Source organism: Tyto alba, unplaced genomic scaffold (genome assembly GCF_018691265.1).
Source record: "Tyto alba isolate M040663 unplaced genomic scaffold, T.alba_DEE_v4.0 Super-Scaffold_7, whole genome shotgun sequence".
NCBI lineage: Eukaryota > Metazoa > Chordata > Aves > Strigiformes > Tytonidae > Tyto > Tyto alba.
In genome coordinates, this window is record NW_024881328.1 from 25,964,852 (window position 1) to 25,989,077 (window position 24,226).

A 24,226-nucleotide genomic window follows, 5' to 3' on the forward strand; every position below is an offset into this window, starting at 1 on the left:
CACAGACAGCAATTTAGACCTCATTGACACAGGATTCCTGTCTAGCCTAGTGCACAAATCTTAAAATATTTCAGCCCCATAAGAATAAAGGTATATTTTTGTTTGGCATTGTGCATAAGATTTTTATAGATGAATATTAACTTTTCAAACTTGAAGATGAAAACTAAGGGATTAAAATACTTGTGGAAGAGATAAAGATACTTAAAACCACCTGAAAGGAATTGTTACAGCTTTTAAGTAGTTTGTGCCCCTCTTATGGAGAACAAAGGTTATCTTGAAATGATATGAAACACTTATGTCTATGGAAATCTATGAAGAAACCAAATTTTAAAATAGAAAATGTAAACATAGCTGGCAAGGATTTTTTTTTTTTTTAAGTAGTATACAGATCTTTATTTGGTACCTATTTGTTTTTCTCATTTTCCAAGCTCCTGTCAAAGGTTTGGTCTTTGAGTTAGCTAACAGCATTGTGTGAATGTACATTAATAGCAGAATAGTAAGAGCTAAGAGCAGCAATCCAAGACCTGACTTACTATGTGCTTATTGTGACTGGCCCCTAAAATCATCATCTCACAGCAGAGGTGTGCCTCTCACCTGAACAACACTTAATCTCAACTTCTGTGTGTTTGTAGGTGACAAAGTGAATATGTTGGTGGGAAAGGCCTTTTTCTCATATGTCTGACATCTTATTCCAAGATGTACAATATTGTCGTTAAAGCAAGACAAAACAGCTCATATCCTCTTTTAGAAGTTATCGTAGTTAAATATAGTTAAAACTATATTTTCATTAGGTCACGTGTCTCATAAAAATTCTAAAACAAACATTTGGCTATCCTTTTGGACCTCTAAATGTTGTTAGCTGTTGGTCATGAACGTATCTCATGCAGATACTGCTTTCTGAATTATCCCTGTAAGTATTCTTAATTTCTATAGAACCTCACATAGTTTCTTGTATGTTGGACACTGGTAGGCAAGTTCCATCACCATGGATTGTTTAACTACCCAAAAACTTACCTGTTGAAGTTTAAATATTCCCTTCAGCTCTCATGACTTGAAGACTCAACCCATTCAGAATAGACTACTGCCATGGTGGCAGATGAGAAACTGTTAATCTCTGTTATCTTTGCTGTTATCTTGGTTAACTGGTGCTCTCCTCCAAGCTTTTATCTTAAGACACATATTGGCAAAAAAGTATCAGCTGTTCTGGAGGTTATGTAGAGCAAAGATAGGTAGAACTCCATTCCAGGAAAGAAAACTTGGATGGGTGAGTATACTTTTTTTATGTAAGGCTGAAACTTCAGAAGGTGAAAAAAGTGAATTCAGTTTTTCTGTTTTCTCTTTGTACTTGTTGAGAAGCATAGGCTAGGTTGATCACAGAAATGTCTTAAGTTTTTTCTGACTATGGAGAACACTTTGTGCAGAATACGTTTCAGAGATAGGGCTGTAAACAAGCTCTTTCTGGCATCATTAGGCAGCCTATGGTCTTTCTTTGATAGCTTTATAACAACATTGCAAGCATGTTCTTTATTTGAGTTGAAGGTGATGTTGGTTAATGTGCCAGCAAGGTATCAATGAGAGAAGTTTGAAAGCACTGCACGATGTTTTAACTATTTTTTGTGCAACTCCTAATTTTTAATGATGTATTTAAAATAAAAGATGTGGTAGTGAAAAATTTTCAGTTCTGTTCTCAAACTTGAGGGACCTTTAAGTAGAAACAAGATTCTTGACAAACATTTTTTTCTCAAAATAGGAGTTGAAGTTTTTAGTCCTAAGACAAGCTTTATATCTAATTAAAGAACTCCTTACTTAGAGGCCATTTGTAATAGAAGACATATTCCTTTAGGGAGATTACCCATAGAAATGTATAAATTAATTTACTGTCTCCATTTTTAAGGAGGAAAAAAAAAGTATGCAACCGAAAAAAAACTGTGTGCATCTAGTCAGCTGAATATGAGGTGGGACAATTGCAATCTGTGATTGAAGATGAGGAAGAGAATTTCTGTATGGGATCTTGAATAGTTGTGTTTAGGTATCAGTTAGTGCTGTCCTACTTTTATTATTTCTGTTGTACAGTAATGCTGTAAGACTGAACCTACCTTTAATGAACATGTTTTCTTGTATTGTAGGCATCCCTAAATGTTAATGATGTACCTCCATCCATTGTAAGTGAAGAATTTCTTCAGGATCTTAGAGCCACTAAAATCTCATATTCGCAGGATGCAGAAGATAGGGTATTTAGAGCTCATGGTAAGAGAACTTAATTTATGTAACTGTGCTGCTTTCAGTGCTTCCTGTTTGAACTTGTTAACTTATTGTTTTTGTTTCAGGTCACTGCCTGCATGAGATATTTGTACTCAGGGAAGGAATGTTTAAAAGAATTCCTGATATAGTTATATGGCCTGGTAAGCTCTGGTTATCTTATTCTCCCTTCTGATCTGGGAGGCTATTGTTTAGAAAACTCCCGTGCTTTCTTGTCATGGGGAAGCTGTCTCTTGGTTCACTGACTACATTAGTCTTTACAGAAACTGAAGGAATTTTCTCATGAGTGGTAATCATGATTGATTAACATCTGGATTGGAGGTTGTGCCTATGAAATACCATCATTTCATGGGGAAGTCAAATTTATTATTAAATTAGCTGGTTTCTGTTGACAGCTGAATTCATTACTTAAGTAGCCAGCAGTGTAATTTGAACTTGTATGTTCACCAAGATTAGTTGTCTAAATGGCAGTCTTTAAAGGAGTACATGATGGTAGAAGGGCAATGAAATGTTTGTATTAAAGAACTTTGTTTTACAACATGCTGTACTTCAGTGAAAGTGTAACACCTGTAACTTCTATCAGAACACTTTACAAAGTATCATTGACTCAGAGAAAGACCAGTGCAATCTGAGTACAGGCTAGGCCTACTTTAAAGAGAGTAGTAACTAATTCTGCTGTAGATAATATGTAGCAGAAAAAAAGCTTGCTTCTACCTAGCAGAAGGATACAAATACTTAAACTGATGTGACTTTATTTGCATACTTGTGGAAATTTTCTATTTGAGTCATGTGGTCACTAGGAGCTGCTTTCCAGCTGCTTTCCGCATGCCATTCCTCAGCAGCTAACCACAAAGTCATCTGACCTAAGTACCTGTCAACTTCTCTTCAGCTGTCTGAATTCAACTCTTTCCTTACCTTTTATAATGTTCTGATACTTTGGTAGCTGCACTGCATTCGAAACCCCATAATTTCTGATAAGAACTTAGTCTTAGCTCAGTTTTGCTTCCTTTATTTAGGAGGAAAAAAAAATCGCATATGGGAGGCATAAAAAGAGTCACTATAAGATGTATCTCATTACTTGAGGGCAGGTACTGACATGACAGCACTGGTGACTGGACAGCACTTGTCACAGCTTTTTGCAGCTCCAAAAGCAACTGAAGTAAAATGATTGACTACCTTTGTTTATAGCTGCTCTGTATGGCAAGAGCAAAGTAGCCATACAGAGCAGCCTATTTATTCAGTTCTGCTTATTCTCTGCTGTTTGCACAAACTCCTGTATGCACTGTATTTGATCTCTCCTTTTGATCCTTTTCCTTGCCACTGCACAAGCATTTCTGCTTCCCTCTTTGACCAGACACAGAATGCATTCTGAAAAAGTCAGTTTCAAAAGTAGAGTTTCTGGTGATGTTAAATGTTGGCCGGGAAGAAAAAGATGGGTGGTTCAGCAATCAGAAGAGACTCATTCATTGCTCATTGAAAAAAAATTGGTCAGCCTATTTTCAATAAAAGCTTTAAACTTGATTTGTTCTCCAGAATAACTGTTTGGTAGTCCATCTTGCCCTGAGAATTTGCAGGACATCTCAGTCCATGAGTAGAGCAGGAGACTGAAGCTGTGGTTCTTCAAATGTAGAATTTTCAGATCTAAACTTCATGCTGGAACTCTGATAATTCTGAGCCCAGCTCTTATGTAGTACCTAGCTCTTCGAAATGTCTTCATTGCTAGTGTCAGAAAAGGAGCTGCTGCTTATTCAGACTGCAATATTTAGTACTAAGCACAAAACCTGTTTTTAACTGTTTGGACTTTTTTAGTTTGCCATGAAGATGTAGTTAAAATTGTGGAATTAGCCTGCAAACACAATCTCTGCATAATACCGTTTGGTGGTAAGTGTTATGAAATCTCAAATCTGTTTGACATTACTAGTGAAAACGTATTCTACTTGAATTAAATGTAAATGTGATCCTAGTAATATATTGTACCAATAATTCAATAGTTAATTTTTTTAGTAGTATTTTAAGTGTGGTCTTAATTTTTTTATGATCTTCCAGTATTAAAAGCTGCTATATTCAATTTAGTGGAGGTCAGTAAAAGTATGTCAACACCTTGAATATTGAATGTGCAAGAGGAATGATTACATGAAGCTGAAATCTACCTCTGTCTCAGAAGTCTACTAGGAAATAAGTCAGGCAATTCAAATATCTGTATTAGAGGTATTTTGGTTTTGGACACGTTACTTGTGTTCTGTTCCCACAAATGTGTAAAATTAGGGTTTTTTTGTTGTACTGTTGAAGCTCATAGGTCCAGGGAGGATTGTGGTCAGCCACCATACTGCAAAATCATTAACCATTGTTATAACTTCCTTTTAGACATTGTTCTGTTTGAAAGTTGGAGTAGAGACTTCTGTGGCAAGGGGTTTTCAGGAAATGTTCCAGGTACAGAGTACAGGTAAAGGCCTGTATAATCTGTGTCCGTGTTAGCCAAAATAATTTCTAAAGGACTTCATGTCTTGAATTGTGGATGCCTTTTTTCTATAAGCCTGCTGAAGTAGGGTGGTGAGATATCTTGTTTTGACTTAGAGGTCAGGGAACATGGGATGTTGACTTTCATGAGCTCATCCTGTGAGAAGCTTTTTGTCAAGAACTCAGTTCTGTGGGATAAATGTGTTTTACTGGGTATTTGCTTGTGCTGTAGGAGTGTAGTCCCTGTAGAAAGGAAATTTACTATTTGATAAAATGAGCATGTCACTTGAAGACAATACCAAACTAGTGGAACTGGTTTCTCCCTAAAATGCTCTCACCCTTGCCAGATACATCTGGAGAGCTGTAAGTCTGCTGCAAGTCACCTCTGATACTAGTAAACTGGTATAGCTGAAAGCAGCAATATCAACTATCTCTTGTTCACTGACCAGGATACAGAAGTATCCTCAGATTGTTTTCCAAGTGTGTTTATACTGAACTACAGTCAACTTCTAGAGTTATTACTATAGCAGTTGGTATTTAAGGAAAATTACATCTTTCCTATAATCTGAAACAAAGGTGATGGGCTTTTTTGCTTTTGGAGAGTGTTTTATTAGTTGTCACTGTCTCTGTACTTGCAGTTGGTGGTTGTTCTGGTAGCTTGCTGTGGATCTCTAGCATCCTAGTATCTCTTTTCCTATGGCTTTTGTAGCTTTTGAGAAGCCAAAGGCTTCTTGAGGCTGTTCTGTGACATCCTGTAAAGATACATTAGAAACCTCTAGAGAAGTTTGACGTTTGGTTTTATCCATTTTTTTTTTTTATAGTTACACCCTTTCAGTTTCTTTCTTGCTTTCAGGTAAGTGGGCTGCGTCAAGAGAAGTGTGGCTAGCAGGTTGAGGGAGGTGATTCTCCCCCTCCACTCTGCTCTTGTGAGATCCCACATGGAGTGCTGTCAGCTCTGGGGTCCCTAACATAAGGACACAGACCTGCTTGAGCTGGTCCAGAGGGCCACAAAGATGATGAGGGGGCTGGAGCACATCCCTTATGAGGACAGGCTGAGAGAGTTGGGGTTGTTCAGCCTGGAGAAGAGGAGGGTCCAGGGAGACCTTATAGCAACTTTCCAGTACTTAAAGGGGGCTACAGGAAAGCTGGGGAGGGACTCTATCAGGAAGTGTAGGGATAGGATGAGGGGTAACAGTTTTAAACTGAAAGAGGGTAGATTTAAATTAGCAATAAGGAAGAAATTGTTTACTGTGAGGGTGGTGAGACACTGGAACAGGTTGCTCGGAGAAGTTGTGGCAGCCCCCTCCCTGGAAGGGCTCAAGGCCAGGTTGGACGGGGCTTTGAGCAGCCTGGTCTGGTGGAAGGTGTCCCTGCCCATGGCAGGGGGGATGGAACTGGATGATCTTTAAGGTCCCTTCCAACCCAAACCATTCTATGACTCTTAAGTATTGCATTCCTGTTTCAGGTAGACTTCTTAAGTCAACTTTCTAGGCAGATGTGTAGTGGCTTCCATGGTGATCTCAAAAACAAACAAACAAACAAACAAACAAACCCCCCCCAAAAAAACAAAAGCAAAAACAAAAACAAAAAAACCCCAAAACATAGCTTTCTCTGTTTCTTGGATGACTTTGTTATTTCTTACCTTTCTGTGTTTTAAAACTATTCTGGACTTAACAGAGCAGCTGAGATGGTCACAGAATTTCATGGTTTGTTATTAAGTGCTGTTAAAGCATTGTCAGCTCCAATACTGCCTTGATTTTGTGAAACCCAGTTTGGGAGAAGGGATGGCCTTAAAAGGCTAATCACTAGCCTCAAACAGTTAACTTCAATGATCTTATTTTTATTAAGTTTTCAATATCACTAAGGAGGGAGAGGGATGGTATGTGAAGAAAAGCTATATGAGAATTTTATGATCACAATGTCAGTCCCATATTTGCAGGAGGGACGAGTGTCTCTAGTGCCCTTGAATGTCCTGAAGAAGAAAAGAGAACAATTGTCTCACTGGATACATCACAAATGGTATGTGTCTTAGTGGTTTATTTTTATTTTTAAATTATCCTACAGTTACTTTGAATGGTGATCACTAGAGAATATTTATTTCTTTGTAAGAATAAAGTGGGGATGGGAGTGTTAATCTGTACCATATGTGATTAAATTGGTACTTGTTCAGTTTAAGTGATATTTTACTGATATTAGCCCTGTACTACTTCATGTGACCTATATGTATTTAATAAGAAAAATCACTGTTAAGCCTTCTTGTAGCAGCTTTAAGTGAAAATCAGAGGAAACTACTGTTCTTATATATTGGAACTTGTTTCTGAAGTTAAATGAAAGGCTAGGAGGAATGTATTTGTTATTGCAGATTTCACTAGTTTTTGCTAACTTAAAAATACTTAAAGCAAAGGTTGGTAAGGTGACCTAATATGTATAAATCAACTTGAAGGAGCAACTCTAAAGAAAAAAACTCTAGATTTTTGTGTAGATAGCATCTTGAGAATGTGAAGTTCATAGCTTTATGGCAGTCTAGAAATTCTGTAAAATTTAGTGCTAGTTTTCATCTTTCCATTATGAAGGAGCTTTATACTTCAAAAATGATAGTGTTATGACTACATGGTAATGAGATGCTTCAGAAACAGCACTGTATCTTTGATGTAAGGCTTTACTGCCTCTGAGCACCTGCTGAGCTTATTAACTCCTTTAGCCTTGAGGCAAGACCTGGATTTTGGCTTCATTTTATCCCCTTAGTCAGCGGCACTTCAGTTAAACTTGTTTCTCAGTCTGTTTGGCTACAGAGTGATCTCTTCTGCAAGGGTGGTAGTTGTGTATTGAAGGAAGGTCTTTGGGTGCCTATATAGAGTGAAACCCAAAGAGTAAAATACTGGCTTAGGCCTTCATTTGAACTCGTTGTTTCATAGCCCATGGCTTTGACTTCTGTCTGGTTTGCTGATAGGAAGGGAATGTAGTTAGCTGTTACCATGCCTTTGTGTCAGCTAGATATCTAAGTATACACGTAGTATATCTTGCTGCTATCTTGCTGCATCAAAATCCAAGAGCAGAACTGGAGTAACTGAATGCAGTCTATTTCAACCCGTGGAGTATGCTTAAGAGTACTTTCCTTGGTGTATACTTAATGTCCAGATAGTTAGATTCAGGTACCTTCAATCATGTTAATTGTGAAAATCACTGTATTGCTTTAACTTCTGTGAGAATTTAGACTTAATTCTTTCTGGCTTTTCTGCACTGTTTCTGTAAGCATTCCAGGTATAAATTGACTAAGTATGTTACTCTCTTATGGTGTCAACTTCATAAATTGTAACCTGTTGTGTAGCTGTTTGAGGAAGTGAGGGGGCTCATTGTCCACTGCTAAGTAACTGGAATTGTGTTAATAATAAACTGTATGACCAAGCTTGTTGATCCTATAGCATTAGGGAAGGAAATAAACAAAAATCTTTAACGCTGTTTCTTAGTTTTGATTGGATTTTCAACAGAATCGGATTCTCTGGATAGATGAGAAAAACTTAACAGCTTGTGTGGAAGCTGGCATTGTTGGACAAGATCTGGAAAAACAGGTATTTCTAACTTGTCAAGCATCTAGTATTTCTCCATATTTTTCTTAACTGTTCCTCATGTCTTGTCTAAATCATTGAATTCTAGCTTAATTCTTGTGTGTTTTCATGCAGACTGATGTGGTAAGCATTACATGCGTGGCTATGAACCATATCACACAGAATGCTTTATTTGATTAACATATTAAAATTTTTTGGCTCTAGCCACTAAATGTGATGACAGTAAGTTGACGATTTATAGGATGTATTACTATGCTTTCTGTTTCAGACTTTAGATATACCCTTGTATACCCATTCAAGGCATGACTCATTTACATATCTCATTTACAGATATCATGAACCTTATAATAGTGGCTAAAATCAAGAGCCAAATTCTAAACAAATAATAGATTTGAAAACCTGATATGTGACAAAATTTAGACTGCTGTAATGGGGCATTCAAAATCAGTGTACATTTCACACATTTGTCTGTCTTAGTGACTCGGTGATTAAGGCACTGTTTTCTGTGGGATGAGAACTCCAGATATTACTGGGCTCTATAGAGAAGGCTCGAGTTACTTGTTTTTGTCAGAACAGAATATGGAATAATAGCCAATAGATGATGACTAAAGGTGACAGAAGGGTAATGAAGATAGAACAATATTTGTATTTTGTAATAAGCATTATCAATCAGATCATGATCCTATAGAAAAAGGTACTGCATGTTCATGTTTTCCAGATGAGGCTGTCTCTTGCATCTGCTAAGTACATAGCATAATCTCTCCTTTGTCCTGTAAGCACTCTTAGCGGTTCATACAACAAGATTCAAGGAATTTAGATAAGGTGCTTTGTACATGCATAGTCAGTTGCAAATTTTCAGAAGCATGGTCTTCTGCTGTGCTTGTGTTTATACAACTTGCAGAAATTGGTAGGTTGTGACTGAAGCAAGCTTCTTGTCTTGGGGAATGAGGAGAGTGCAGGCTCCATCCCTTCCCTAATACATGACCAGTAAGCATATAAAGCCACAAGCTCCTCTGATACGAGAGGACCATGAGCTAGATGAATCACCATAGACATTACATAGAAGTGACTTTTAATCATTTAAGTTAGAACACTCTGTACAACAGAACATAGTTAATGATCCACATTATGCGGTATACTTAAATACCTGTGTCCAACTGGATTGTTATCAGTTGGTCAGTGCAAATTGATCATCTCAAATGCACTAACACAGTTATCACTTAATGTGAGACTGTTGGGTCTTTAATTCTTCCCGTCCAATAGGTTTGGTGTTGTGATTCTAAGGGCATCCAATCAACCTCAGGTGCTGTACAGATGGCAAAGCCAAGCTAATGCAGAAAAATGAGAAACAAGTGACTACTTAATGTACAGGAATGTGTGATCTGCATCACAAGTAGTTGACACCGTTGCATACAGGAAGCCCAACCAGATGGCTGTATATTAAAACACATCACTCCTTGAGAGAATTAAGTACAGGCAATTTGCTCACATTTTCTGCAGACCTGCTGTATATCGCATTAGGGTAGAAAGAACGAGAGATTAAGGGTCTTATTTATTGGCAGCATTTGTGCAAAGTTGGCAGTTAGTTATAATTTTTTTCCATATGTATTTGAATCTGCAGTTCCTTATGAACAATAGAGATCTTAATTTTAAAATATGGGGGAGGAGGACTATAAGTTGGTATGTAGCACAGTAGATGCAGAATCAATTTGCAGTTCATTTACATATCAAGGACAAAACTTAAGCCTGAATAAATGGGTGTGTGGTCAGGTTACTTATTCTAGGTTTCCTTTTTTAAAAAAATAATGGCATTTGGAGTGCTAAGCAAATGTGGGCTCTGTAGAATGTATTTTTTCTTTCCTTTAGCTCGCTGAAAGTGGCTTCTGTACAGGCCATGAACCAGACTCCATGGAGTTCAGTTCGCTAGGAGGATGGGTAGCAACACGAGCATCAGGCATGAAAAAAAACATCTATGGAAACATTGAAGATCTGGTAAATAGTTCTAATACTTTTTCTAATATTCTGTCTGGAGGTTTAACTTCTATACTGACTTACAATGAGAGGGCAGAAAGGATAGTAAATTGCATTTCTCATTACAAGTGATACAGTTCTGGCATCAAATCTTGACTGAAATGCTTGCTTGTTTGCTTTTGATGTTAGTACTAATGATCCTTATCCCTGATCTTAAAAGTCTGTTTCATTTTGGTACTCACTGGCTAGCTTAAGGAATTGTTATTCTGTCCTGACTGTTTTTTTCCACTGTTCTGTGTGCTCTATTACTCCGGTATAATAATCCTGTCAAACTTTTAGGGTGATTCCAAAAGGCCCATGCTCTCTCCTACCTGTTGTGTGTTCCTGAAGTTGTCTACTTGGATCATCTAACTGACACCAAGATAGCTCTTTCCACATTTCTACTCTCCCACCCCTCCCAGGCTAGTAGTTTTTTTTCAAATCAGTAGCCTGATCTAATCGACCATGTGGATGCACAATGATGAAATCTAATGCCCATCACATGGCCGAAGAACCCTGGGGAAGGAATGGCAGGGATCTACTCTTGAATCTGTTTTGAGCATTGAAATGGTTTATCTTTATATTAACCCAGGTAATTTGGTTTTGAAAGCATACTTTTTTAAAAAAAAAAAAATAATCTAGCTTTTCTGTTCCAACAAATATGTTGACGTTAAATCGTCACTGTTCAGACTTTGCCTTTTTGCTTCAAACTTCTAGCTTGCTTTCTTGTTTGTACAATGGCCCTTTCACATGTGTGGGTTTTCCTTCTTCCGTGCAATGCATTCAAGGTAATGTATCCCCATCACCTCAGGCTTTTTTGTCAGCTCATAGTTCAGACATGTCTGTTCTGTGCACAGATGTGACACTTTACTATCAGTGACTAAACTTGGCAGAAATGAAAGTTTTTATTCAGTAGGCCTGGCTGAACTAAAACTGCTAACACTTACAAAGCATCATCTGTCCCCTACTGCCTGAAGTGTTACTGAATGGTATAGTTTTGCTTGTACTGGGAGACATGAAGCAGAAGGCTTTTCTATCACGGAAGCATAACTTCAGGCTAAAACAGCTTCTGAAATTTGCATTAGGAGGAAATAGGATTGAAAATTGATTCCAAACAGTTCATGAGTTTCAAAATGGCACAGTGAGAATTTCAGGGTAGTGTTTACCTTCTGAGGAAACTTTATATCTAGAAATGGTGTGTTATATAAGCTGCCTGAAATCCACTTATTGTAGAATCAACAGTTCGTAAAATGCATATAATGGAATTCTTGAACAACTTGGAGCAGGATGAAAATGACTTTGCTACCTGTGCTGGAAAGTTTCAAATCTGAAATTCAAAGTTGAAATTCAGTAATTTTGCTTCATTTAAAGGCTTTGCTAAAAAAAACAAATCCCACCCTTCCTTGGTATAAAATAATTGAATAAAAGATGAGAAATAAATAATCTGGGCTCTTTATTGCATGTGCATGTATAAAATGGAAGCAATGACATTGAAAAATATTTTTAAAAAACAATCTTTTAGCCTTACTAAATCAGTCATAAGACTGGTACATATGTATTGATAATCTGTTTCACAAAGTTTACTTCTGATTTTCCTCCTAATAGAAATAATGCTCTAGTAAAGTTAATATAATCTAGTCATCAGTTATCAAGCAGTAGTTCTAAAGTAAAATTTAAACCCACACTTTTTTCTTCTGAAGTATTATGTATATTCTGGATTAAAACCCTAGTGTTCATAAAGTACTGTCTACACTGAGAAACAAAACAGTTGTAACTGAGATTGCCTGTATGTAGCCAGCAGCTCATTTGATTTGGCATAGAACTGGAAACAAACTGTTATGTGGGTAAACCGTGCTGCTAGAAATACTTGTTGGTCACAGTTCTCAGGTTATCTTATCCCCAAAGTTCTTGGGGTTGCCTACAGAATGCCTGAAGTCTGCAAAGCTGAACTGTATCAAGCTTAATATACATTTCGTAGAAAATAAATATCATCCAAAAAAATCTGTGCTTAATGCTACTATTTATAGTCATTGCATATTGTTTAAACAGGTGATTCATATAAAAATGGTAACTCCTAGAGGAATAGTAGAAAAAAACTGCCAAGTACCTCGCATGTCAACAGGACCTGATATCCATCACTTCATTATGGGATCTGAAGGTATAAACACAGTAATTTCACGTAACTGCATCTTAATTCAGTTTCTGTAATGGCTTGATGATTTGAGCATTTTTAATGCTGTGGCTTCCAGTGTGTTTATGTGTGGCATTATGCAGGCATTTTCTTGTGTTATGATAATACATTGAGACCTTAATTAGGACTCTGAAGTTAAGCACCTCTGAACAGTGCTTAAAACAGATCTGTGGAGTTAGCCTACAAGTCTACTAACAGACATGATTTGGAGGGTATCTTGTAAGAATTCACCATGGAAATAGTCAGGAGTAAATCACCTATTATTGTGATACTGAATTTTGGGGATTTCCGATGTATGTTAACTTACAGCATCCTGGTAAACAGTTGTTAAATTGGGTTACTTGCAATGAGTATATCTTGCAACACTTAGGTTTTTCTTTTTTCCTGAAGGAACTCTTGGAGTGGTTACTGAAGTTACGATAAAGATTCGCCCAGTCCCTGAATACCAGAAGTATGGTTCTGTGGTCTTCCCCAACTTTGAACGAGGGGTGGCCTGCTTAAGGGAAGTGGCAAAGCAGGTAAAGAAAAGCTGGATGTTGACTTCTCTCAAGAACACAGATTCTAGCACTAGGGGTGTGCTGATGGTCTAGTATTTCTGGCAACTGATAACCGAGGGTTTGAGATAAGTGTATGTGGTCCATGAGGCTTTTGGAAATTGTGCAGTTGAGGATTGAGCATGTTCTGAACTTGCTTGTGGTTCTGAGCCATATTGTGGATGTGCCTTCGATATTTTTTTTTTGTTTCGGTGGGAGTTATTTGCATATCTCAGCACAGAAAATTTGACTTTATCTCCTTAAATGGAGAGCTTTATCTTTAGATTAATTCAGGACTATGTGAAAGGGACCAATATTTAAAGGAAGTAAGTTGCAGCATACAAGTAAAAGGCAGTTGAATTTATGGCTCTGAAGTGACAAAGGAACAAAAGTCATGCAATGGAAGGATATGGCCTATGTTTAGAAAACACTTCCTGAAGCACAGTGACATGTTCAGATGGACTGGATATTTTGAGATGGAATTGTGCTTACACTGCAGTATTTAAATAGAGATTTCTGAGTAACGTGGTCAGATGGTTTCAGGTAGAAAAACTCAGACATGGTTATCCAAATTGTGTAATGCTTTTCCTCACGGCTGTGCTTCCAAGCAAATCTTATACTGGCTAGCCTCTTTCTTTACTATCTTGGACTAACTTTTCTTTGCTCTGTGCAAAACATATCATATTGTTTCTATGAATGGTGGAATATACCCTGAATTGGGGAAGTAATTTCAGAAATGTTTTAATTAATGCCAAACTAAACACAGCTTTACATTTTTTCCAGTGATTGGTCTAAATTAATGACTTAATGTTCCAAGCCAGATGTTCAAACTGGTATGTGAATGACATGTATATGCTAGTCAGCAGCACTTGCCAGTTCTTCTGTCGTGCTTCTACTGCTAGTGCTTGTTCCTCCTGTTAAAGGTACCTAAGCAGACTGTTTGGGAATGCTTAATCATATGGCTGATCAACATTTTATGTTAATTAAGGAACTAGTGTCTTTTCCTTAGCTATGGGCTTAGTTAGAAGAGGAAAAAAAGGCACTATTAGCCACTTAGTGTTGCTCCATTTCTAAGCTTCTGTTGCTGCTGCTGCTGTTTCACTGCTTATTTGAGCCTGAACTACTTATTCCTCTCTCCTGTTGGCCCTTGCATCAATCTTGGTAGTAATTACAATGATTGCTATCTGAAAAGCTGTTTTTTGTCTGTATTGGTCTACTTTAATGTAAGAATAACCCACCTGTAGGTTGTGGGTGGGTTGGTCTCATTTAAAACCACTCATCCAGCCTTTTCTGTCAACCTGCCCGGTGAGTTTAGTTCTTCATTTTCTTCCTTCCTATCGTATGACCGAATATATACTAATGATATGATGGAGGGTGGGCATGTCAAATCAAGTGATAGAGGAGTACTTCCATATCCATGTGATTAGATGAAGACTAGCCTAAAATTCAGGCTTTGTCGTATTCCTCTGTCCATACGTTTCAGTATGACTGGACATACCCATCACAGATTACATGATGTAGGCATATGTATGACCAGAAGCTTGCTTAATTGAAGGCAGCTGTTCTTACTGGTTTTCAGATTTCTGTACAGTGCAGAATCTAGATTGGACCCAGATAAGGATTTTAATTGCAGTCTAATGGCAGAGTGTGTACTGGATCTGGCTGAGATGGAGTTAATTATTTTCATAGCAGCTCGAGGTGATGCTATGTTTTTTGTTCTTGTGACCAAGACAATATTAACAGACCAGTGTTTTAGCTGTTGCTGAACAGCGTGTACACAGTGTCAAGGCTTTCTGTTTCTCACTCTCCTCCCATCAGCAGGTAGGTTGGGAGTGGAAAAGAGGCTGGCAGGGAGCACAGTTAGGACAGCTGACCCAAACTGACCAAAGGGATATTCCATACCATATAACATCATGGTCAGAAGTAAAACGAGAGGGAAGTTTTTCAGGGGTTGCCATTGCTTGAGCACTGGCTGGATGTTGGACAGCTGGTGGTAATTGATTACTTTTTGCATCACTTGTTGCTGGGTGTTTTCCCATTTTGTTTATCAAGCTGTTTTCATACCAGCCCATTAATTTTCCCACTTTTGCCCTTCTGATTTTCTCCCCCATCCCACTGGGGGGAGCGAGTGAGCATCTTTGTAGTGCTTAGATGCCAGCCAGGGTTAACTCACAACAGTTAGACATTTTCAATGGATTTGTAATATATGTGTATCTTTGATTGCATAGCAACATAAGCTTAATATTCTAATCAAGTATGGGATCTTTAGTGCATATGGCAATTTAGAAAAACACTCAATAATTGAAGGCCAAAGATTTTGGACTATTTCTGTGTTGGCTTGAGGTTAAACTGAAAATTCTTAATGCATTATATCTAGACATATCTAATAGGTGTTGCTATTCAAGTAAAAACAACCTTGTAATAACCCCTTTTCAATTATATTGATGGCCACAGGCCTCTGGTATCAAAGTGTGCTTTCTTGTATGCTATTTTAAATGAAAATTTGATTGTCACGAATTTCAGCAAAACTACGTAATCTTTTTATTCTTCCTCCCTCTCATTCCCCTAACTTTGTCCCCAAGAGATGTGCTCCTGCATCAATTCGCCTTGTCGACAATGCACAGTTTCAGTTTGGTAAGTATGTAGCTCTTCCTGGATGAATACCTGTTTCCAGAGAATTTGATTTTTAGTAGTTTAAGTCTCTTCTGGGTGGTAATTCTTTTGCTCAAAACTAGACAAAGAGGCAATGAACCCAAAGTTCAAACTCCAGTTAGTGCCATAATGCGGACTTTCTGAAACAGAAGCCTGTCTTTGTCTATGGGAAAACAGTATCGACTATAGCAGGCAGTAAAGAACCATGCTCTACATAATAATACATGAAGTGGTTTTTTGCTACCTTTCCATTCCTGGCATATAGTCTACTGGATAGTTTGAAATTCTGGAGTCACTTCCTCTGTTTTACTGTAAAGGAGCGGAGGTGATAGTTTTGCAATACAGTACTTAAAACATTTTCTTAAGAATTGTGATGAGAAGTTGGGTATGAAAAAAGTCAGAATGCAGGCACTTTTGAAGGTAAGTTGGTTGATTCCTTTAAATTTCATAAAAGCATCACAAGCAGTATACAGATTCCTTAGAAGTAGCAGGTTTTTTGAAAATATTCTGATGTGGCAATGATCATTTGGGTGGAAGATAAGCAACGGCATAGTTGTCCAAAGTGAGCTGTCTATCTATAAAAGAATCTTAAATGTAGTAAATGCCATAACTTTGTGCAAATAGAACTAAAGCCTACAGCTTAAGCGTAGGAAGCCAGTGAAGCTACTAGAAGATTACTGAACACAAAGATTTTGTTAAAAGTCCTGTTTAGGTATTTGAACAAGTTAATGTCAGACATGCAGACAGTAATTTTTGAGCAATTCTTAGGGAAAGCTGTCACTTTAAACTGCGGGAAATTTGACAAAAGATAAGTTCTCCTCAAGAGTATCTTGAGCCAGAACACAAAGTTCCACTACCCAAAAGCTAATAGCTTACAGAACTTTAAGGTCTTGCTGAGACCATGCTGTTTTGATTGTGCTCAGACGATGACAATGTGAGCTGAGACTGACCTTGAAAACCTTTATTCTAATACCAGTTGAACAAGTCAGAATTTCTGAGACTCCTTTTGAACAGAAGACTCAGTGATGTATCTGGGCTTCAAGTGGCATTAATATGATGGTGTTGAGAAAGTTAAGCTTTGTTTTTCAAACCAAGGAAATCAGGGATTTGTAAGACCTGAGAATACAGCAAGCCTTGCTTCTTGCTTTTGGTCACTGACATGTACAACAGAAAGCAGATGCATTTTTCTTTCTTCTTAATTGGGAAGAAGTTTCACCAGTTACAAGCTTTAAACCCAACACTGAATAAACATTTCTTCTACTTTTTAGCTTTGATATGAGGTTGCAACTTACACAGTTCCTTGCAAAACAGTTTCGAGTGTGTCAATATAGATTTTAACTTGTAGTCATTATTAAGTAGGCTTAAATCCAATCATTTTTTATAGATTGTGGTTTAATAAATTCATGTCCTTCTGTTAACTGGTGCTTTTCTGTGTGCTTGGAGGTGGACTTCTTGGGGTTTGTATCTGCAGGGAAAGTCCCCTTCTACTGAGGAGGGAAGGAGAGTAATAAATTGCTGAAGTTCAGGCTTTATTCAGGAGGAAATACTTCCTTCTGAAATACTTCACAAAGTATCATGTAAATGGTGCATAACTTTTTTTATGAATTGGGCTCACAGCATGTAGGCCAGATGCAAGACTGTTAAAGTGAAGCAGTAATGGGAGTTCAGAAGTTGCTTGTGACTGAAAACGATGGAACAAACAGTGAAAGACTTTCATCTCAATTAAACCCAGTCCTGAGGCAGATATGTTAATTTAACAGACTCCAAGATACCATTTATATATCCTGGTGATTTTAGTTCCCCGTATGTGATTAAGGAAGCAATTACTAGCTTTATGTAGAAAATTTTGCACAAGTGACATAACTGTTCAGGAAATAATTGCTTAACTCCTAACTTGCACCAATTTTGGCTATTGGTTTTGGTGGTTTTGGCATAACTTAAAAAAGAGGTCACTGATTTTGCTTAGTTTTGTAGTGTAAAAATTAATGAAGTGCTCTTTTAAAATTTTCCATGTGCCATATGCTTGTGAAGATCTAAACTAGGGCAGCCTTAATGTTTCAAAAGAAATATTTGTGCACAGTCATATGTATGCCTCTTTAGTAAAAAACTTTTCTTGAATCATCTTCTAAACGAGTAGAGAGAATTTTCTTCAGTTATGATGATCAAAGTGCTCTAAGTGATTCTTGCAGCTTTGACTACCAAGCTATCTTTTTTTTGTCCATTGCAGTCGGAATTTTAAGAGCACTGTTTGCCTTAACACACATTTTTCCACTTCTTGTCAAAGGTCATGCTCTTAAACCACAAGTTGCTTCAATTTTTACATCATTTTTGGATGGACTGAAAAAATTCTACATCACAAAGGTAACTTTGGGGGCTTAATACTGTATGGAACTGCATACTTTTCATAAAATTCAAGATTTTTTTGGTATACTGTTTCTAATGCAGCTGAGTTTGAGTGTAACAGATACTACATTGTAGTATCAGATAACTAGAGATTCCTGAGGTTGTTTAATCCAAAATGAAATTAACTGTTTGAGGAGTTATTCCATGAGAGCTGTTCTCACTGGTCATATCTGTAGATGAGATTAATGTGCCTTGTCTAACAGTGAGTCAGTCACAGAGCAAGACTGGAACCAATTTATTTAGCTTGCAGACCACTGATCATAAGTTAATACTGATGGAGTGAGACTAACACTTTACCTTTTCCTTTTCTCAGATTTTTTGTCAAGGCATGATCTATTTTGTTATTACAATGAAATAGAATTTTGGGAGAACCTTAAGATATTTGTCTTGAATTGCTCATATAGATTGGCTTTTTTGTCTTTCTGGAATTCATCTCAATGAATATCCTTTTTAATACAGAATCATCTGGTGCTAAAATTACTTCACCTAGGTTTTTGTATTAAATAATTTATTATGTTACTGACTTTTTCTTCCACATTAGCTAACTAGAGAGTTCCTGCAAATATGGATATTCAAATATAGAAAATTGCATTATCCTGGATTTAGATAACTGTCAGGGGGTAAACATGCCATCCTGATCTGACAACACTGAGTTTTCAAGGAGTAGGCTAACTTGAGAGACAGTGGCTAGTGTTGATTCTGCTGCTTCTTGTGCTACTGAAGTAGAAAATGTCATGTGTATGGGGACTTCTTTTGCTAGGGCATACCTATTGGGTTTAGAGAGCCCCAAAATTTTGCCTTCCCTCTGACTGGGGCTCACCATACAGATTTGAGTTCATTGGCTGGAGGACTGAGCCACCCTAAGATACTTTGTCTCCTTGCTGTTTTATTTTGGACCCTCTTAGTACCTTTAGTTAACTTCCAGTACAGTTAATCTATTCAGTTAAGAGAATAATAAAAAGAATAGCAGCTAACTGGGATTTTTCTCAGTGTAGCTATTGCATGTAAAGGATGAATTTCAGTTTCTTGACTATTAATGTAACTTCATATAACCTTGCTTGGTGCTTAAGTAATGAGTTAACCACAAGCAGAGTAGAGAGTAGAGGTGAACGCCACTGGAAAGGTAAAGGCTTTAAGAAAATATTATATATATTGACCAGCAATTAAGAATATGTACTAAATAATAACCTTTTTCACAATTACAAAAGGGTAAAACTTTATTAAACTTTATTTGCTACTCTAATCTCCATTCCATCTGAAACCTGCTTAGTAGTGGTAGTTCAATAGAGCTAATTAATAATAAAAAAAGATATGTAGAAAATAAGTAAGGCTCTTTTTGGACCAGTTGCAAAGATATGACTCTTGACTGTTACTCCTGAAACAAAGCCATACAGACAGCCTCACTGCATTACTATTAAACCTTTAATAGTGTTCTCCCCATTTCCAATGGGATATGTTCCCTGCTACAAGTTTAGAAGTTATTTTCTTTCCATAGTTCTTTTCCCAGCATAGAGATTTTCCGTGCCACTCTGCTGATACAACTATATTGAGAGCAGTGACATTTATGGTCATCAGTCATTTTCCTGCTTTAATACAGGAATAGTTGATATAATATAAATGTCTCCCTACTGCTCAAAGCATTTAAGACCTGTTCTTTCTTCAGCGTAGGTAGACAACTGTTACGTCGAGCCTGCTTTTTAGCAGGAGAAAAAAGGTAACAAAGATAATCTGTGTTTCAGTGGACTTGTGAATGCTTGTCCTGTCAAGAAAACTCTTAATTGTTTAGGGAGTAAAATTTTGAAAGATGTTTTTTTCCTAATCTTTCATTTTAGTTGTAACAACACATATTAACTAGAGCACATGCTCTGTATTTGAAAAGTAAAAACTTGTTGCTTGTATTCTACCACATAGGCTATGATGTAATGCAAATTTTTCTCTCTGCAGTTTAAAGGATTTGATCCCAACATATTGTGTGTAGCTACCTTGCTCTTTGAGGGTGACAGAGAGAAGGTTCTTCAGCATGAAAAGCAAGTCTATGATATTGCCACCAAGTTTGGGTATGTTTTTCAGAGAACTTTTTCATATGAAGCTGGGAGCTAACTGTCCAGGAAAAAATAGGGTTACCTTATTTTTATAATGATTACGGTATGAATAGGTTCTCAATTTACTAGTTTGAAGTGGCAATAATCAATTAACTACTGAATGTTCCTTTTGATAAATATGGCTTGTGCTAACTCTTAATAGGTAACTTTACTGAAAAACTTCAACTGTCTGCCTATTGCAGAAAAATATGTATTTGACTAAATATAGAATTGATGCTATTAAAATGGAAACTAGCCCCGGTAATTGCTTATAGGCATGGAAGCTGCTTGTTTTGCAATACTAGATTCTCTATACTTTAACTACAGAACTGGAACACAAAATCATAAGGGTAATATTAAATCTTTACAGAATTGATGTAGACATATGAATACAAGGAGCTTGTTTAAAAGAGGAGATTGTGTTCCGATAGAATGCAGTGAATTTCTGTCCCACAGACTGTTTTCTGTTCTTATAAAGGAACACAAAACATTCACTGGAGTGGCAGACTGAGTAATCATCAGGTAGTCTCTGTCCAGCTTTGATTAAGCGTGATTGATGAAAACCATCATTGAAAGTGTGATTTGTCAGGAATATACTTTTTCCTTAAAGTTTTTGCTAGTATTAGCCTCAACTATTCAAATATACATAACTACCGTTTTATTGATTTCAAGGCTATATTCTTCTGAAATTTGTGTTTTCATTGTTCTACCACCTAAAAGTGATATTTTGTGTGAGCAGCTTGCTAACATTCAGTGATAAGAATAACATTGTTATTGATCTTAAAAAAGCATTTTAGTTATTTTAATGTTGTGCACAAGAAAAAGCTTCAGCTATGAATCCTTCTGTATTTTGGTATTTCAAGGTGGTGTATTGATAAGCGGGGAGTGGGGAAACTTTTGTGTTGGATCTGTTAGAAGATGGTCCTGTCTGTGCTGTTCAGTTAAGGCTATTAGTTAAGTTTTTAATAGTTTAACCTGGTCTAAAATGCTAAACTGTTTAGTGGTCTAAAATGTTTTAATTCTGTCCTTCAGGATGTCTTGATTTTCCCCCCCCCTCCCCCCCACATACACACCTTGGGATTTATAGGAGCTTCTAGGAAGGCTGATTACAGATACATAGCACTTTCTTGTTCCTAGAAAATGATAGTTAAAAACAAAGACTTTCGTAATGCTCCTAACATGATAGACTAGTGAAAGCCAGGCCTCCTTTTTCTTTTTAGTACTGTGTCTTTTTTTTATCCATTCACATCACTTACACTTTTGGAATCTTAAGGCAGTAGTCTTACTCTCATGATCTGTGAGCATACAAGTGCACAAATCAACACACTTAGAAATTCCTGTAAATGAGCATCAGGGATATACTATGTCTAGTTCTGTTTTCCCTGCTATTTTTTGAACTTTTAAGACTGTTATTTTAAAAGAACATTTGATATGATTTTATTGTTCATCTCTCTTCAGATTATGGAACGAAGAGAAATGCAAAGAGTTAATGGTCTGGTCTGAAGTAACTTTTCATTTCTAGTGAAGAAGGGAACCTACTATTTGCAGCTATTGCAACACTGCTAGGAGACAGCTAAACTTGCACATATGTTTGATAATCAAAGTATTAATTTTTAATTCTTTTTGGAAATTGGTGATTTATTTGCTGAAAAGCTAATTAAATTCTTGTTAATTGCAGTGGCTTGGCAGCAGGAGAAGATAATGGACAGAGAGGGTATATGCTGACATTTGTCATTGCTTACCTCCGGGTAGGTCACCCTTTGTCTGCCTGATGAATCTTCTGTTAATATAACAAAACGTAGAAATGTCTTTTTGAAGATGCTTTCTCTGAAAATGAAATGTGAGTTGTCTAGGATGATATCTGAAACTTCTTCCAGAGGGTGTATCTCTTCTATTTCTGACTAGTGTTTACTCATGGAACTACATCTGTAAAACACCATAAAAACATTAATTTATGTGCTTGTTAAGAAAATAGTTTCTAATACAGGGTAGAGAAAATTGGATTGAAGAATCCACTTAGCAGTTGCTAAATAAACCAGATCAGGCTTATAAATCTGCAGGTTGAATGTAATCAGAGGCCGGGAGGGTACTTGAAATACTCACGTGCTCACCTGGCTCTTACTCTTCTTTGGACATCTGCTTATGGCTGTGGTTCACATCAGAATTCCAGGACATATGGACCTTTAGTTGGAACTGTTGCAAGGTGTTCTTAGGAACTTTAGTCTTGCTGTTTGAGAGAGGTTGTTGGGTTTTCTCAGCATAGTATGCATGTCCTGAGTGCTAGATTTTATTTGGCTTTTATAGTCAGGGACAAATCACTGAATTTCCCTTTATTTCAGCAGTCTGTATGTAAAATGGGCAAAATGATTTTATTTATTCTATCTAGATAGGAATTGCATTCCAAATAAATATATGTACTGGGTATTATATTGGTTAGCACAGTGGGGCTTTTGGCTTGATGCTATAGTGAGATAAATATTTGATTAGCGTAGGCATACTGACAGTCTGATAAGTTGTCTCACTATAGCCGTGACATCAAAGTGTTTGAGGTGTCTTTGAAGAGCTACCATATTTCCAAAATTATAAACTAATGTCACTGGGACAGGTGGGTGTTTTTGCTAAATAGACTTTCTGGTTTTTCTCACGGAAACTTACTAAAATTGCTCAACGGTTAGCTGTGCAGCATACACTAGAATCCCAGATGTTGATGCTGAATGTTACTGATAATTTCCTTTCTCTATTTATTAGGACCTGGGCCTGGATTACTATGTAATAGGAGAATCATTTGAGACATCTGTTCCTTGGGATAGGTAAACTGTGATTATTCTTTAGAATCACTTAAAACTTGTACTTGATTTCATTCAAATTATTTCTACCGCATGCTTGCTCATGGGGAAACTTAATTTAATTTAGGCCTTATGCGTATTGGAGGCTCCCTGATGTGCCTCAAGTCTTGCACCTGTGTGTTCTTGCTAAAGTTGCTAGTAAATTATGTATCAGGATTTTGTAAATGCAATGTATGCAAGCATTCAGTAATATTTCTACTTAGGTTAGCTTACTGTAACAGATTCAGGACTTGAAATTGCCCAGTTCAGGAAGGTGGACAATAGTGATAACTGTATTGTGTGATGAGCAGCCACACATGTGGTATTAGCAATGTATTTCAAACAAAAGTTTGTAGTGAAGATCCAAAAAAATTATTTAAGTATATTTAACTAAGTTTTTTTCTTTCTCCAGTAATGCAGGGAAATGAAAACCAAAAGATAAATTTTGCCCAGAATTAAGATGTCTTTGCTAAGCTTGTTTTATCTGTTAGCTACGGTTGACAAACACATGACCACAACAGTTTATTAAATAATTTTGGATATTTCTGTCCATTTGGTAAGACAGAAACATCTTAAGCAGGATCTAAGGTGATTTGAATCAAAGCTTTACAGTAGTTAATGCAAAGTAGAAAGTGTGCAAAGTGTGACTTACTCTAGTGAGCCTGTATCCTTGGTACTGAATTTAGTGGCAGTGGTAAGTTCCAGCCTCTGCTTTGAAAATTGGTGTAGTATCTTAGAGGGGTGGTGGAAATTTTAGGACAATTTTAAAGAAAAATTGTTCTTTATTTTACTTTAGCTTTATAGATTTTTGAAGTGTGCTAACTGTTCAGTCACAGTTTTGCCTCTCCCTCATTTCAGGAGAGAATTAATTTTTTATCTAAGAATTTAAGAAAATACTTAAAATTATCCTCACAAAAGCAAATGCTTTAAGAAACCTTTTTCTACTTTGACTCACAAAAACTATGTAATTTTCCATAAATCAGTCAGTTACCTTGTTCCTGACAGGTTGAAGATAATTGGATTTAGCTCTACTTGCTTATTCATTGAATAGATAAATTTCTCTTCTGTATTACTTCCGTCAATCTGTAAAGTAGTTTTAAATCTGTGTAAAATGTGTTATTCTGAATAGTACAGTATAGCACTGCAGCCTTTGGACAACATATAACTGAAGAAATAGTCATTTGGAAAACAGTGATTTCTTTCAATTGTTCTAGTACTTTGGATGCACCTGGGTCTGCCCTAGAAGAAA

General features: G+C 36.9%; 1 protein-coding gene across 1 annotated transcript in view; it reads left to right on the plus strand.

Moving 5' to 3' along the window:
• AGPS (alkylglycerone phosphate synthase) overlaps window positions 1–24,226 on the plus strand; it is a 52,544-nt gene that overhangs the window by 16,323 nt on the left and 11,995 nt on the right. Inside the window, exons 4-16 of the mRNA XM_042808573.1 lie at window positions 2,127–2,247; window positions 2,328–2,402; window positions 4,069–4,140; window positions 6,656–6,735; window positions 8,205–8,285; window positions 10,149–10,274; window positions 12,342–12,450; window positions 12,874–13,001; window positions 15,599–15,650; window positions 17,953–18,029; window positions 20,016–20,128; window positions 21,831–21,900; window positions 22,901–22,962. Of these exons, the coding sequence (XP_042664507.1) occupies window positions 2,127–2,247; window positions 2,328–2,402; window positions 4,069–4,140; window positions 6,656–6,735; window positions 8,205–8,285; window positions 10,149–10,274; window positions 12,342–12,450; window positions 12,874–13,001; window positions 15,599–15,650; window positions 17,953–18,029; window positions 20,016–20,128; window positions 21,831–21,900; window positions 22,901–22,962 (1,166 nt within the window). The remainder of the gene's footprint in view (window positions 1–2,126; window positions 2,248–2,327; window positions 2,403–4,068; window positions 4,141–6,655; window positions 6,736–8,204; window positions 8,286–10,148; window positions 10,275–12,341; window positions 12,451–12,873; window positions 13,002–15,598; window positions 15,651–17,952; window positions 18,030–20,015; window positions 20,129–21,830; window positions 21,901–22,900; window positions 22,963–24,226) is intronic.